At 36.5% G+C, this 14205-nt stretch overlaps 1 protein-coding gene across 1 annotated transcript; it reads right to left on the reverse strand.

The window, feature by feature from the left end:
- Positions 1-6506: 6506 nt before the first annotated feature.
- LOC107700832 (B-cell receptor CD22-like) lies at positions 6507-11006 on the reverse strand (the record flags this gene model as incomplete). Its single annotated transcript, XM_016502646.1, has 7 exons — positions 10886-11006; positions 9211-9277; positions 8338-8679; positions 8029-8262; positions 7252-7515; positions 7096-7177; positions 6507-6513 (listed from the first exon to the last, which is right to left on the reverse strand). Coding segments are annotated over exons 1-7 (1011 nt in total), but the record flags the coding sequence as incomplete, so codon positions are not given.
- Between the last annotated feature and the right edge of the window lie 3199 nt (positions 11007-14205).

Here is a 14205-nt window from a genome sequence, read left to right on the forward strand (position 1 = left end):
AATAACAACACCTGTTGGTTATGTAAATAGGTATTTGAGCTTGACCAGGTGTTGTTATTGTTAACTAAAACAACTATAATTATTTATTATTATACATACATTATACCGGTAGTTGCTTTATTATTATTATTATTATTAGCAAACTGAAATTAAGCTAGGGAAAAATATATATATATAGATATATATATATATATATAATGTTTTCTGAATTGTTGTTGTGTTTTCTGAATTGTTATTTTGTTTTTAAGATTTGCATTTGCGTTTGTAATTTGTTATTTTGTTTTCAGAATTGTGATTTGTTTTGCACTTCTCGGGCACCGTATAGAACAGACATGTTATGATAACACGCGACATGCCTTACAGACCTCGCGCGCTTTTAGTCAGCAAGTTACAAATCCATCCACCTGTCACCTGTCACGCACTCGGCGGGTTCAGCTCCCCCTAGTGGTTGAGTTTACAGTACTGCAGTTTACTGAGTATTGACAGAAAAGAAAAAAAAGAAAATCTATCCAGATTTCTGCAGAATGAGGTTAGTTGTCACACTCTTTGGCTTTAGTATTATTATGGTAGGTTTATTTTTCAGATATAGTTTTAGCAATTTACTAAACGTGTGAGAAGTACGTGATACAAGGGAAGACTCTGAAATCACTGAAGTGTTTGTACCTTTTTATTAGCACATGAAATATGGCAATACATTCTGTAAAGGTGAGTTTTGTCCAAAGCTGAGCAGGTGTGACGACTCACTTTGATCAACATGTCTCACATGTGTTCATGTTCCTGCAGTGCTCTGGTCTTGATTTAAGTACAGGTAAATAAAAGCCTATGTATTTTACTTTGCAAAATTATATTTATGCTGTGACTTGAATGAGAAACAAAACGGCAAATCCTTTAAATGTCTAGATATGGAGAGAGAGAGATCACAAATGCCTTACACTACATACAAACACAGAGTGTAGTCACTACACTCTGTGTTTGCTTGTTTATTTGGATTACAAGAGATGTAAGGCATCAGAGTTTTAACTAAGATGGAGCTGCAGATGCTTAATAAACAATGCACACTCAAAAACATGATTAAATTAAACAAAAAATACTAAAGCAAGAAAAAGTCTTTTTATGGTCTGGATCTACTTAGATTAGTCTGGATCATCTAATGCTGCTGTAAATCACAGATAAATCCATCTCTTGGCTTGCAGCAGATCTGCAAAAATGACAAATACATAAACGAGTGAGATCATCACAGAGCATGAAACTTGATGAAGCTAAACTGACTTTTAAAGGGGTGGTTCATTGCGATTTAACTTTTTTAACGTTAGTTGGTGTGTAATGTTGCTGTTTGAGCATAAACAATATCTGCAAAGTTACGAAGCTGAAAGTTCAATTCAGACGGAGATGTCGTCTTTTAAAATTCTGGCAGTTTAATGCCTACAAAAACGGTTGGTAGGGACTACAACGAGTTACTTCCTGGGTTTGTGACATCACAAACCCAGATAAACCCCACCCTCGGGAAAAGCCAGCAAAGGGGGCGAGGCCATGCTGCGCTGCTTTAGAGAAGAGGAAGAGAAAACTAGAGTTGCACGTAAAAATCTTCTAAAAAAAACGTCTTCTAACGATTCTAATGGATTCACAAGTTTCAAAATCAATGTTCTAAAGCAGCGGTTCTTAATACTGTTCCTCGCGTTCCCTCGCTCTGCACACGGTCTGCATCTCTCTCTCTCTCTCTCTCTCTCTCATTCAGCTCAGCTCCAACAATGAACTGTTCCAATTATACACTTATTTTCACATAGCTATGAGAAGCGTTAAACATGGACCCGCGTGCAGTTGCCGTACTGTATTAAAGCTTTAATCAGATGCGCACTAGAGGCGGTTTAGCCAATCACAACACACTGGGCTAGCTAACCAATCAAAGCCCATCGCCTATTTTTGAGGGAGTGGCTTCATAAAAGAAGGAAAAGATCTGCCCATTTCTCAGAGAAGGGACAGAGCGGTGTGGAATAAAGGTAAATTATGTGAAAAATAATGCGTTTTTAAAAAAACGAAGCATTAACACATGTTAGACTGCACCCCATAAACACAATCAAGCCTAGAAAAAAAACACTGAACCACCCCTTTAAAGCTGCTATGCAAAGACTGGCCTTTAGTGCGTGTTTCATGAAACAAAAATGTGAACTGTTGGTTTATTTCTGGTGCTGTTTTCTGTAAGAAGCACATTGCAAATGGCTTATGTTGAGACAGAATAATTCATGTTTTCTCACTTGGCTTCATTAGCTGGATGGTGAATTGTAATGCTGGTGTACTCAATCTCCTCCTCTTCAGGTTTATTTGTGTCTGTATCTCTTTCAACTTGAACAGAAGCATTTTCAGGATCTCTGGATTCAGAGGCCTTTCCTGCAGACGTCTGCAACAGAATCATTGTGACACAAACTGGAACTACTTTTGTGATTTTACTGCAATCCATGAACATTCAGCTCTGCACATTTGTAACGTTTGAAAGTGTATGATAATTAACATGCTATACCTACAGAACCTCATATAAATTAATGTCAATCCAGGATTTTTTTTCAGGTGTTTTACTCATATTTTGAATTATGCATTGCATTGGTTTGTGTATTAAAGTTAAAGGAAATGTTTGTCTATTTAATAGAAAATAGTAGTTATATTATCTACCAGCAGGGGCTCATATGCAAAACCCCTTGTATTCAAATGCAGAGATTTTCTGATTTATTGTCTGGTTGAAGTATCTACTCACACATGAGCGTGATGCTGACAGCAGGAGAGGGCAGGTGTTCATGTCCTCTGACGGCGCAGCTGTAACGGCCAGAATCACTGCACTCTGACTGAAGCTGGAGTGTTTCGCTGTGGATCTTTAAAGCCTGTTAATTTTTGTACCAGATGAATGCGTCTGTCAGACTGCATGTGGTTTCACAGGTCAGATTGACTCTTTCTTTCTCCAGCACCAGCTGTGGTGCCTTTACCTGAAGAGCTGGAGAAACACATCTATCTAACCAAGACCAAGAAATAAAATTATTAATAGAAACGAAGGAGTGAAGTGGATTACCAGAAACTTTAAGTTGAATTCCTGGTTGACCAAACCATTTTTGTCTTTCAGTATAAGTTACTACTCTGAAACAATAAGCTCTCTCGTCATTTTCAGTGATGTTGTGCAGTCTGAGGACAGCAGTTTTGTCTGTCTTTAATGTATTCAACCCTGTCTTTATACTCTGGATATTTTTTTAAACTTTTGATCTCTACATCTGGAATCTTTATCCAGAATATGTCGATCAATTTATACTGCTGAGGGTATGTATACGAGCATGACATGTTTACTGTGGATCCTTTAGGAGCACATATTGATTCAGTTTCATAAATCACATTCCAGTTTTCTCCCAAAACTCCTGCAATACAAACATATAGAAGAACAGCAGTGAAGCTTGATTTTTTGCAAATGTTAATATCAATCAGTTGTTGTGAAGTGAGAAGTGTTTCAAAAGTCCTGCAAATGAGAATAAACAGTGTTGCAAAAAAGCACAAATTATCATAATGATGCAGAGCAAAAAGCACATCAACATGCAGACCAAAATATGAAGTCCAACTAAATTCAAGACAAGTTGACATGATCAAAGGAGGCAAGAAAAGCATCGTTTAATTTCAAAATGTCACCTGTTTTGCTAACTTCAACCACACTACCTCTCTCTTCTGCCCTCTAAAGACATGTGAGCCATGACTGGCAAAAATATCAGGGATTAAATATAATGATTTTTTTATGTGCTATTGCAAAATATTTTAAAGTGATGCTTACTCGCCAGAAATCATGAGCAGAAAGATGAGAGGAAGAGAAAGAGTCATTCTGACCTTCATCACCACTGCAATCTGTCAGACTATGTTAGTGACGTTATGCACATTAGAATAATAATAGCAGGTCATTTGTTTTTAATCAACTCATTTATTTGATGCAATTAATTTGTTGTCCAACAGAGGCTTATGTGTTGCTCTATTAAAGAGTTTTATTATATCAGATCATATGTGTCAGAGATCCAGACACTTCATGAATAACAGCGATCAGACAATATTTAATCCTGTATGACTCTGGTCCAGCATCTACAAATGTTTGTTATCATCTACAAGGACATTTCTTTATTCTTCACATATTTACATACCTTTAATTGAAATGGAAATGTACAAGCTCTTTATTAAATAATATGTAAAAACTCTCATACCTTGTTCGCAGTGGCTTTCATCAGTAGTACACAAATGTTGAGTTTGGAACATAATCTGTCAGTGATTATAATAACTTCCCGTTTCTATGCAAATATGCTTTGTATCATAACTCAATTTAAATTAAAAAAAACTTAGAAACCATATTTCATAAAATTATCTACTGCCTTTACTGTAAATGTCAATTCAAGACAGTTTTATTTGTCTGGCATTTCACAATTGTTTTAAAGAAGCTTTACATGTATGTCAATGTATAAATGCCTTTATTGAACAGGAATCTAACATTCAAACAGGAGATTTAGGCTGCATTAAAGGATTTTCAAGATACTAAAATACATTATTCTGTAAAATCATTAAGCTCACAAGTTCTACGTCCTCTTCCCATCAAGCTGAAAGAAAGAAAGAAAGAAAGAAAGAAAGAAAGAAAGAAAGAAAGAAAGAAATAATGAATACATTCATAAGTAACATACTTCAAATTTCTAGTTGGTGTAAAATGACTTGAGTTACTCTGTCTAAATGTAAATTTCAGTCCTGCCCCACTGCCTTAGCTACAATTTCTAAATCAGAAAACTTTTCAAAGAAGCTCTATGTGTTACTTGAATTTCCATATTATTCACTAAACATTTTATATTTTCACACTGACACCGAAGAGCATTTAATTCATTCTGGCTAAAGGTGAGGAGGGTTTCATCTTTCATGAAGGAGGAAACTCTTACCGTTACATTCTCATACACAGGTTCAGTCACATCACAAGCTTTACGTCTGTCATGATGAGGTCTGGGATGATCCACCTTGGCCATTAAAAACAGAACAGAGAGATCATAATTAACTCATGTCTGAAAACAACTTGAATCATGATTTTTTGAGTTGCCAGTTCATCTCCATGATCAGTAAACAACTGATAACCAAACTCTATTTTCTCACCCAAGACTCAACTGAACCGTTGCTCATTTTTATCCACCTGCTTCTCCTTAAATAATATAGTTCACACTTCTGGTTGGTGTAAAATAACTTGATTTATTTTATAGTAACAGTAAATTAAATCCCACCCCACCACATTACATTTCTAAATCCGAAAACTTTTCAAACAAGCTTTTTGTGTTTCATTGAATTTCCATAGTTATTCAGTGGACATTTGATATTTTCAGACTGACACTGAAGAGCATTTAATTCATTCTGGCTAAAGGTGAGGAGGGTTTAGTCTTTCATGAAGGAGGAACTCTTACCGTTACATTGTCATACACAGGTTCAGTCGCATCACAAGCTTTACGCCTGTCATGATGAGCTCTGGAGTTATTCATCTTTGCCATTGAAAACAGAGTAGAGAGATCATAAATAATAATGCATCTCCATGACCAGTAATTGCTAACCAAAATCATTTTTTCAAGACTCAACTGAATCGTTTTTCGTCTACCTGCTTCATTTTGCATCATATTTTTTATGCGTTTTTACAGCACTGAGCAGAACCAATCACACGTGATTCTGTTGAGCTTATTAATGCAATAACCAATCAGAAGCGTTCAGATGAGTCGAAACTTGTTCGCTGACTAAATTCTGCTCTCTCGCCATTTCTCTCATGATACACAACAAAGTGCATATGTGCGTACTATGTAAGTAAGAGATTAATTTCGCAGTGTAAACAGATTCGGTTATTATAACGAGTTTTTTTCTGAGAGTGCTTAAACTAGCGCTAGACTTAAGTCAGTGATAAGTCAGTTCTTTGATCATGCAAATGTTCTTTTCTCGCTTTTCGTATTCACCTTATTTTTCCTGTAATAATCCTGAAGGTATGTTAAGGTAAATGTTAAGGTGTGTCCACTAAAAGCTCAAGTGGCCTCTGCTCAGCCAGTTAATGTGGTCTAGAACCGCCACTGACAACAGTAAATTAAATCCTGCCTGTTTCTAAATTTGAAAACCTTTTAAACAAGCTTTTTTGTGTTATACGAATCTCCATACTTATTCAAAAGACATATGACATTTTCACACTGACATTGAAGAGCATTTAATTCATTCTGGCTAAAGGTGAGGAGGGTTTCATCTTTCATGAAGGAGGAAACTCTTACCGTTACATTCTCATACACAGGTTCAGTCACATCACAAGCTTTATGTCTGTCATGATGAGCTCTGGGATGATCCATCTTTGCCATTAAAACAGAATAGAGCGATCATAAATAACTAATGCTGTAAACAACTTTTTTAGTTACCAGTTCATTTCCATGATCAGTATACCATCAATAACCAAATCCATTTCTCACCTGAGACTCCATTAAATCATTTTTCTTTTTTAACCACCTGCTTCGCCTTTAAAACAATGAATATAAGTAGAATATGTAGAATACATAATATGTTATCATAGAACAAAGTGTAAACAGCTGACTATAAAAACAGTGGTAAACAAAAATGTCTGTATTACATTATGACCTGAGCAGATGTAACGTGATATGCTTCCAGCTTCAAGCAATTTGTCTGTCCAACAATTACAGCCATAAATGAATCAATGCAACCAATCAGAATATTTGAGGCCAGATTTACTAAACAGGGCAGATTAGCGTGAGAGCACAATCCCAGGAAAAGTGCTGATGGGCGTGGAAAGTTCTGCGGTTGATCTACTTACAATGTATTTTCATAATGACCAAGATGGGTTGAGACATGCTTTTGGGGCATTAAATAGTGCTGCAAACACCAGTAAACTGCCTACCCCAAACTTAGCAAATAACCTTGCATGATTCATTTAAATACTCTCCTCCCATAAAAGTGCTGCAAGTCCATGTGTCCATGCCTTTTCATCACCAATTTTTTACTGCCTCTCTGTAAATCCTGACTGTATATATTAGTAAATAATAGTTTTTGAATACTTCATGTGAGAGATTTTAGACATCTTACCAAATTAGAAATATCACAACGCCAACTGCAGCTCCGCAAATCAATCCAATGAATATGTATAATATCGCGAGATGTCCTACAACTGAGACAAAACATCAGAACAGATTAATTTGCTTCACTTTAGAAAGACTAATGTAGGCAAATAAGCTGCACTACCTTTAACAGAGACTGAAACAGATGCTGATCTCTGAGATCCATGTTTATTCTGAGCCTCACAATAGTAGCGTCCGCTGTGACTGGAGTTAAAGCTGGAGATGCTGAAACTCTGTCCAGATCCAACAGCTGAGCTTTGATTCTCCTTAAACCAGCTGAAGTTCAGAGCAGGAGGGTTTGAGTCACTGCTGCAGCTCAGAGTCACTGAATCTCCCTCCACTATTTCACCAGACGGACTGACGGACACTGAGACACTCTTTGGAGGATCTAGAGGTTAAACAACATGGTCTTCTTATTCATATGCCATCTTTATTTGTTTGTTGGGGAAAAAACTGCTGGATAATTTGTTGAATAGTTTCACTTTCCCTTCATATAGTGTTCGTAATTTCATCTCATACAGCAGCAACTAACAATTGCATTTCATTTACAAAACACCACAGTTGAGAATTAGATTTGAATTGAATGGCGATTTTAGCCATTTTTAACTTTATATGTGGACTGACTCACAATAATAAGTCTAATATCTGAAGGTAATACACCTAATAATACCTAATACTTAAAAAGAACTAGCAAAACATCTATTCTGTTATAAAATAGTTGTAATGTATTTTGCAGTCAGTTGGTTTAGGTACAGTTACATTGGATTGACAGGCAGAGAGTGTATCTGATCGACTTGGTTTTCAAGCATGATTTCAACAGCAACCACATGATATTCTGGAATATTTACTCAGTTGTTTGACATAATTTTTCATAAATCTGAATGACTAAGTATCTACTCACACATGAGCGTAATGCTGACAGCAGGAGAGGGCAGGTGTTCATGTCCTCTGACGGCGCAGCTGTAACGGCCAGAATCACTGCGCTCTGACTGAAGCTGGAGTGTTTTGCTGTGGATCTTTAAAGTCTGTCCATTTTTGTACCAGATGAATGCGTCTGTCAGACTGCATGTGGTTTCACAGGTCAGATTGACTCTTTCTTTCTCTAGCACTAGCTGTGGTGCCTTTACCTGAAGAGCTGGAGAAACACATCTATCTAACCAAGACCAAGAAATACAATTATTAATAGAAACGAAGGAGTGAAGTGGATTACCAGAAACTTTAAGTTGAATTCCTGGTTGATCAGTCCATCTTTCTTTATCTTTTTCAATTATGTATCTGCAACAATACTCGCTCTCATCATTTTCAGTGACGTTGTGCAGTCTGAGGACGGCAGTTTTGTTTTGTCTGTCTTCAATGTATTCAACCCTGTCTTTATACTCTGGATATGCTTTTAAATTTTGCATCTCTCCATCACATCTCTTGGTCCAGAATGTATAATTTAATGTATACTGCTGAGGGTATGTGTACGAGCATGACATGTTTACTGTGGATCCTTTAAGAGCACATATTGATCTCGTTTTATAAAACACTTTCCAGACTTGTCCAAACACTCCTGAAACACAAAACATAGAAGTTTAGTGGCAAAACGTTTTCTTGTTTTCTCATATGGAGCTAAATCATATCAATAAGTTGTTGTGAAGTGAGAAGTGTTTTAAAAGTCTGGCAGATGAGTGTGGAAGGTGTTTAAAAAAAGCTAATTATCATGATGATGAAGAAAAAACTGAACAAGCACATCAACATGCAGGCAAAAATATAAAATCCAACTAAGAACCCAGTAAACAAGTTTATATGATCAAAGAAATCATCATGCCATTTGTAAATGTCACCTGTTTTGCTAACTTCCACTAATTTCAACCACACTTTCTCTCTTTTAAGCACCGCCCTCTAAAGACATGTGAGCCAACCGAATTTCAGCAACTATGCACATGCAAAGTGACTGACAGGCTGAGAGCATTTCTGCAGCAAAAAAATAAAAATAAAAATGTCAGGCTGCCTAAGTGAGGCTGCTTGAGAATAAGAGATATTTTATGTTTGATATTGCAGAAAACATTTTGAAAGTGATGCTGTAACAACTGTGACTCACCAGAAATCATGAGCAGAAAGATGAGAGGAAGAGAAAGAGTCATTCTGACCTTCATCACCACTGCAATCTTCACAGCCATAACAAATGAGATTACTTAACAACAGTTATTAGGTACAGTATACAGAACAGTAACGATCACTGTCAGACTATGTTAGTGACGTTATGCACATTAGTCCTTAATCAAATAATTTATTTGTTGTAATTCGTGTGTTGTCCTACAGAGGTTTATGTGTTGCTCTATTAAAGAGTTTTATTATATCAGATCATGTGTGTCAGAGATCCATAGACACTTCATGAATAACAGCGATCAGACAATATTTAATCCTGTATGACTCTGGAGTAAATAAAAATCAAAAAAATTGTCATCTACAATGATATTTCTTTATTCTTCACATATTTACATACCTTAAACTGAAACTGACATTTGAAATGTACAAGCTCTTTATTAAATAATATGTATAAACTCTCATACCTTGTTCGCAGTGGCTTTCATCAGTAGTACACAAAGAGCAAATGTTGAGTTTGGAACATGTTACGCAAGTTGAGATAATCTGTCAGCGATTATAATAACTTCCAGTTTCTATGCAAATGTGTTTTGTATGTAACTCAACAGAATAAAAAACTTCTCCATATTCATAAAATGACCAACTGCCTCTACTGTAAATGTCAATTCAAGACAGTTATATTTGTATTGCATTTCACAAGTATTTATAAAAAAAAAATTTTAAAAAGCTTTATACTCTATGCATGTCAAAATGTCTTTAGGCCATATGGTGAACAGGAATCTAATATTCAAACAGAAGATCTAGGCTGCATTAAAGGACTTTTAAGTTACTAAGCATTATTCTATATAACTGTAAGGTCCATCCAGTTGGCCCAACAAAAGTATCCAATGGTGGCTCAAGGTTTCCTGCTGGTGCGCAAAATAATTTAATTTCAATCAAATTCTAATCTGACTCCATTCTATTATGACCTCGAATTTCGGTTAGAATGCAATTATTATTGATCATTCATAGGATAATTTATCTAGACATCTGATTATTCTAATCTTGTTGTACTTGTTCAGTTGGATTCCTATAACACTACAGATCTCATACTCACAAGCTCGTCAGTCTTGGTCACTAGACACGGGTTATTAACTAATACTATTTAGATAGCCACACCATTCTTGCTCATTCTAAAAGTACTTTTATTTAGTCCCCATAGATCTGTATACACTTGAATAAAGGAACATTATATCTAGTCAGAGGTCATGATCACTATTATAGATATAAGCCAACAACTTTACTTTCTCTGATAGTAGCTTTGGTATGGTCATGTCATGATTTCCCATGTACACTTAGCTAGAGTAAGCACAGGTAAGGCCCAACCAAATTTAGGCTAGTCGAACAACATTCAGTTGACTTAAACGGAAATCCCTTTTTGGCCTTTGTGGTCTAAGTACACTTAAACTTATGCCAAATGTTAACCGGATCCGTTACTAACCTGATGCAGATAACCTGATCACAGACTAAAAAAACAACCCATGGCAACTGTATAAAAGTAGCCCTCTTCTGCAGAAGAATGGCAGAAAGTGTGTGCAGTATGGTGTTACATGTTCCCTGTGTGTGCTCTGCCCCTGTTTACTGTGTGCCTTGTTTGTCTCCATAGTTAGTCTCATTGACTGCACCCATACCTTGTTTGTTGTCATGTACTCATTGGTCCCGTTCGATCTCCAGTGTATAGCCCTTGTGTTTCTGTTGTGCTTTGTCAGTTGTTTGTTGCAATGGTCCTATTCCTTGTGTTCTCTGTGTTTGGGTTCATTAAATTACTGCACTTAGATGTAGTGATGGGAGAAACAAACCTTTTCGAAGCTTCGAATCAATTGAATCGCTGAAATTATTCACTGTTTCGAATCACTCAGAACACCACACGCTGGTGACGCCTGCTGGTCAAAACTATGTAAATGCAAGAAATCTCATGCCAAAACATGCATAAAATCAGCTTTCACAAACCCAATGCAAATGCTTTCTTGAAAGTATAATTATTACATGCAATTAAAATTTAAAAATACCATTAAATATGAAGTGTCTGAATAATATGTGTTTTTTTAAAGAATTATTCATTTGTTTTGTTTGTTTTATGGAGAGCTTGTCTAAACAGGCCAGTAAGAGACTAGACTCAACTACTCTGTCTCATCAAAAATGTCTACAAATTGATAAAACTGATCCAAGATCAGGTAAAAATCATAGACGCTGGTTCAACAGTTCATCGCTGGGGTGTGATCCCAATGAACTTGCATGATTTGTGGGTTCACAGAGATCGCCCCCCATTGACATTTCAAAATGTTTTGCAACAGTTATGACATAATGAAGCCTTGTTTACTGAAATCATGTGATTTTGGCAATTTGATACACACTCCCAAACAATGTTTCGAAACAAATGATTCACAAAAGTTTCTAAGTGTCACAAAGCTGTGCTTCGAAAGCACCCATCTCTACTTAGATTCACTCTGCCTGCCTTCTCTGCCAGCTGCATTACATATGGAGGGTAGGATGGATGATGGAAGGCAATGTCCAGACAATAATTATAGCATCTCGGAGGGGATGTAAATGTACCGAAAGTAATGTGTTTGACCAGTGCCATTCAGTCTTCGGAGCTACATTGTACTTTTGATCAGATGTCAGACTTGGAGTACACAGTAAAATCCCGAGTGTTAAATTAACACTGCTCGGAGCATATATGGTCCCACTCTAAAAGAGTGTTAAAGTAACACTGAAGCAGTGTTAAAGTTAATGAGATAATTATGTGATTAATTAAGTGCTGATTGAGCATTAGTGATGAACAGCTGCTGTTAACAAGCAGAATCACTGAAGAAAAGAGAAACACAAGAACTACACCTGACTTCAGCCACAGCCTTTATGCCGAGTTCACACTGCACGATATTAGCCCGATTTTTCACTCAAGCAGACAGGTTTTGTGAAATCGCAGACAAATGCCCGACATCGGAGGCAAATCGGTTCTCGTTCACGCGAGTGACAATCACGCAGTGTGAATTATCAAAGACTAATGAGTAAAACAGTTTATGTTATTGGTTTTTTTTATGAAATATGAAGAGCTCTAAAAACACTTTGCACACCAGAATAGAACATCTGTACTGTTTAGACACACAGACATCAAGAATCAGCATATGAATCTCAACAATGGGGACGATCATCAGACAGATTCATGTTGCAGTGCATTCTGGGTGCACCAATCATAACTCATCCATGGCTCCCCAGAAATAAAGTCTAACTGGTTAGTAATGCATGAATCTGGTGATGCTGTTTGTGGAGATGATTAATCATCTTCTGCTGAGATCTTGAGTTAACATTCGGGAATTTACTGTGTATCTACTAAGTCTGTCAAGTAAATTATTTCTTTATAGTGGATATTATAAATGCAGTTAATTGCCTGCATGGAAACATTTTCAGTTTGAGAAGAAAAAAATCATTATGAAAATATAATTATATTTTCCTTATTATATTCATTATTTCCTTATTGGTTATTTTGGGAAAATCCCAGGTATTTTGAGCGGTAGGATTATAAAAAAAATATATGCTAATATAAAATTAAATGCTAAAAGTAGCCTATATAAAACTGTAAAATAAACATTCATCTATCGCAGTGGTCTTCACTATTTTTTTCATGGGAGCCGCACTGACAGGGCAAAGTCAATCGGAGAGCCACTTTTACCGCGAAGTATCAAAAGTTACATCCAGTCATAAATAGCATGTCTTTTTATCAATCTGTCATATGCAATGCAATGCAATACAAAAGGGGCTATCATTTTTTATCATTTACCAGTCAAATTTGTAACTGAGACAAGATTATTTAAAAAAAAGCAGGATTACTTTAATGCTGGAAAGACCTTCATTTATTTAATTTTTTTATACTAGCCCATCATGTATCTAACCATCCAAGTGCACATTCGGCGTTAAGATTAAAACTGGCAACTCCGCAGTGAGTCAGTGTCATGGACGTAGGACAGAGCAAGTGTAAATATCTTTTCTAGTCTATATTTCCATCTTGTAATGCCGCTGTTTTAGGTATTTTTTTTTTTAATGTATATAAATTATTTGTAATAGAGCAGACACTGTCTGACCTTGTCTACACCGGACGCGACAGTTGTCGTGCCGCGCCCTGCTGCGCTAAAAGTCTGTCTACACTTGACGTGACAAAGCGACAGTTGCAAATCATTTGAAGGTAGTGTCAGTACAGTTCGTCATAAATAGAACGAGGCATCAGTTCACTGACGGGGATCATGTCGCATCGCATGGCGCCGCGCCGCATCCAGTGTAGACAACATCACTGGGTTCTATTGTCTTTTGTCGGATCGCGCCACACGCGTTCGCTGTAGACATGGTGTGAGCTTTTTTAATGGGTTATGTTATGGCCCTGCTTGTTTTTAATGTTTTTATGAAATATCTGTATTGACTGCATGATCATATCATCGTATTATTTACTGCCATGCGAGCCACAAAGTAAAGCTTGGCGAGCCGCGCAATGAGTAACACTGATCTATCGGTACTTTTTACTTAAGTACATAAAAAATCAAGTAATTTTTACTTTCACTCGAGTAAAATTGAAAACTGAGTACTTTTACTGGAGTAATATTTTATTATACGGATCTGTACTTTTACTCAAGTACTTGATTTGAGTACTTCGTCCACCACTGCACAAATGCTACTCAAAAACCGTCTTGTGACTCGCCATCACCCAAACAACTGATAAGATCAGGGGTGAAGTGGAGGTGTTGCTCTCAATGTAACTGTGGTTACATTGCTCATACATGTTAAAAATTAGTCTCAAACAAGCTTAAGGCTTTTCTTTTGGCCTTTCCATTTGTCTTTTCTTTTTGCAACATCACATTATTATGTTGCATTCTAACACCGTGTCTACACTGCATCAGTTTACTGTCGGGGATCTGTCATGTCACATCGTTTTGTGCCGCATCCAGTGTGGAAAATATCACTG

Source organism: Sinocyclocheilus anshuiensis, unplaced genomic scaffold (assembly GCF_001515605.1).
Source record: "Sinocyclocheilus anshuiensis isolate Anshui unplaced genomic scaffold, SAMN03320099.WGS_v1.1 scaffold1127, whole genome shotgun sequence".
Taxonomy (NCBI): Eukaryota; Metazoa; Chordata; class Actinopteri; order Cypriniformes; family Cyprinidae; genus Sinocyclocheilus; species Sinocyclocheilus anshuiensis.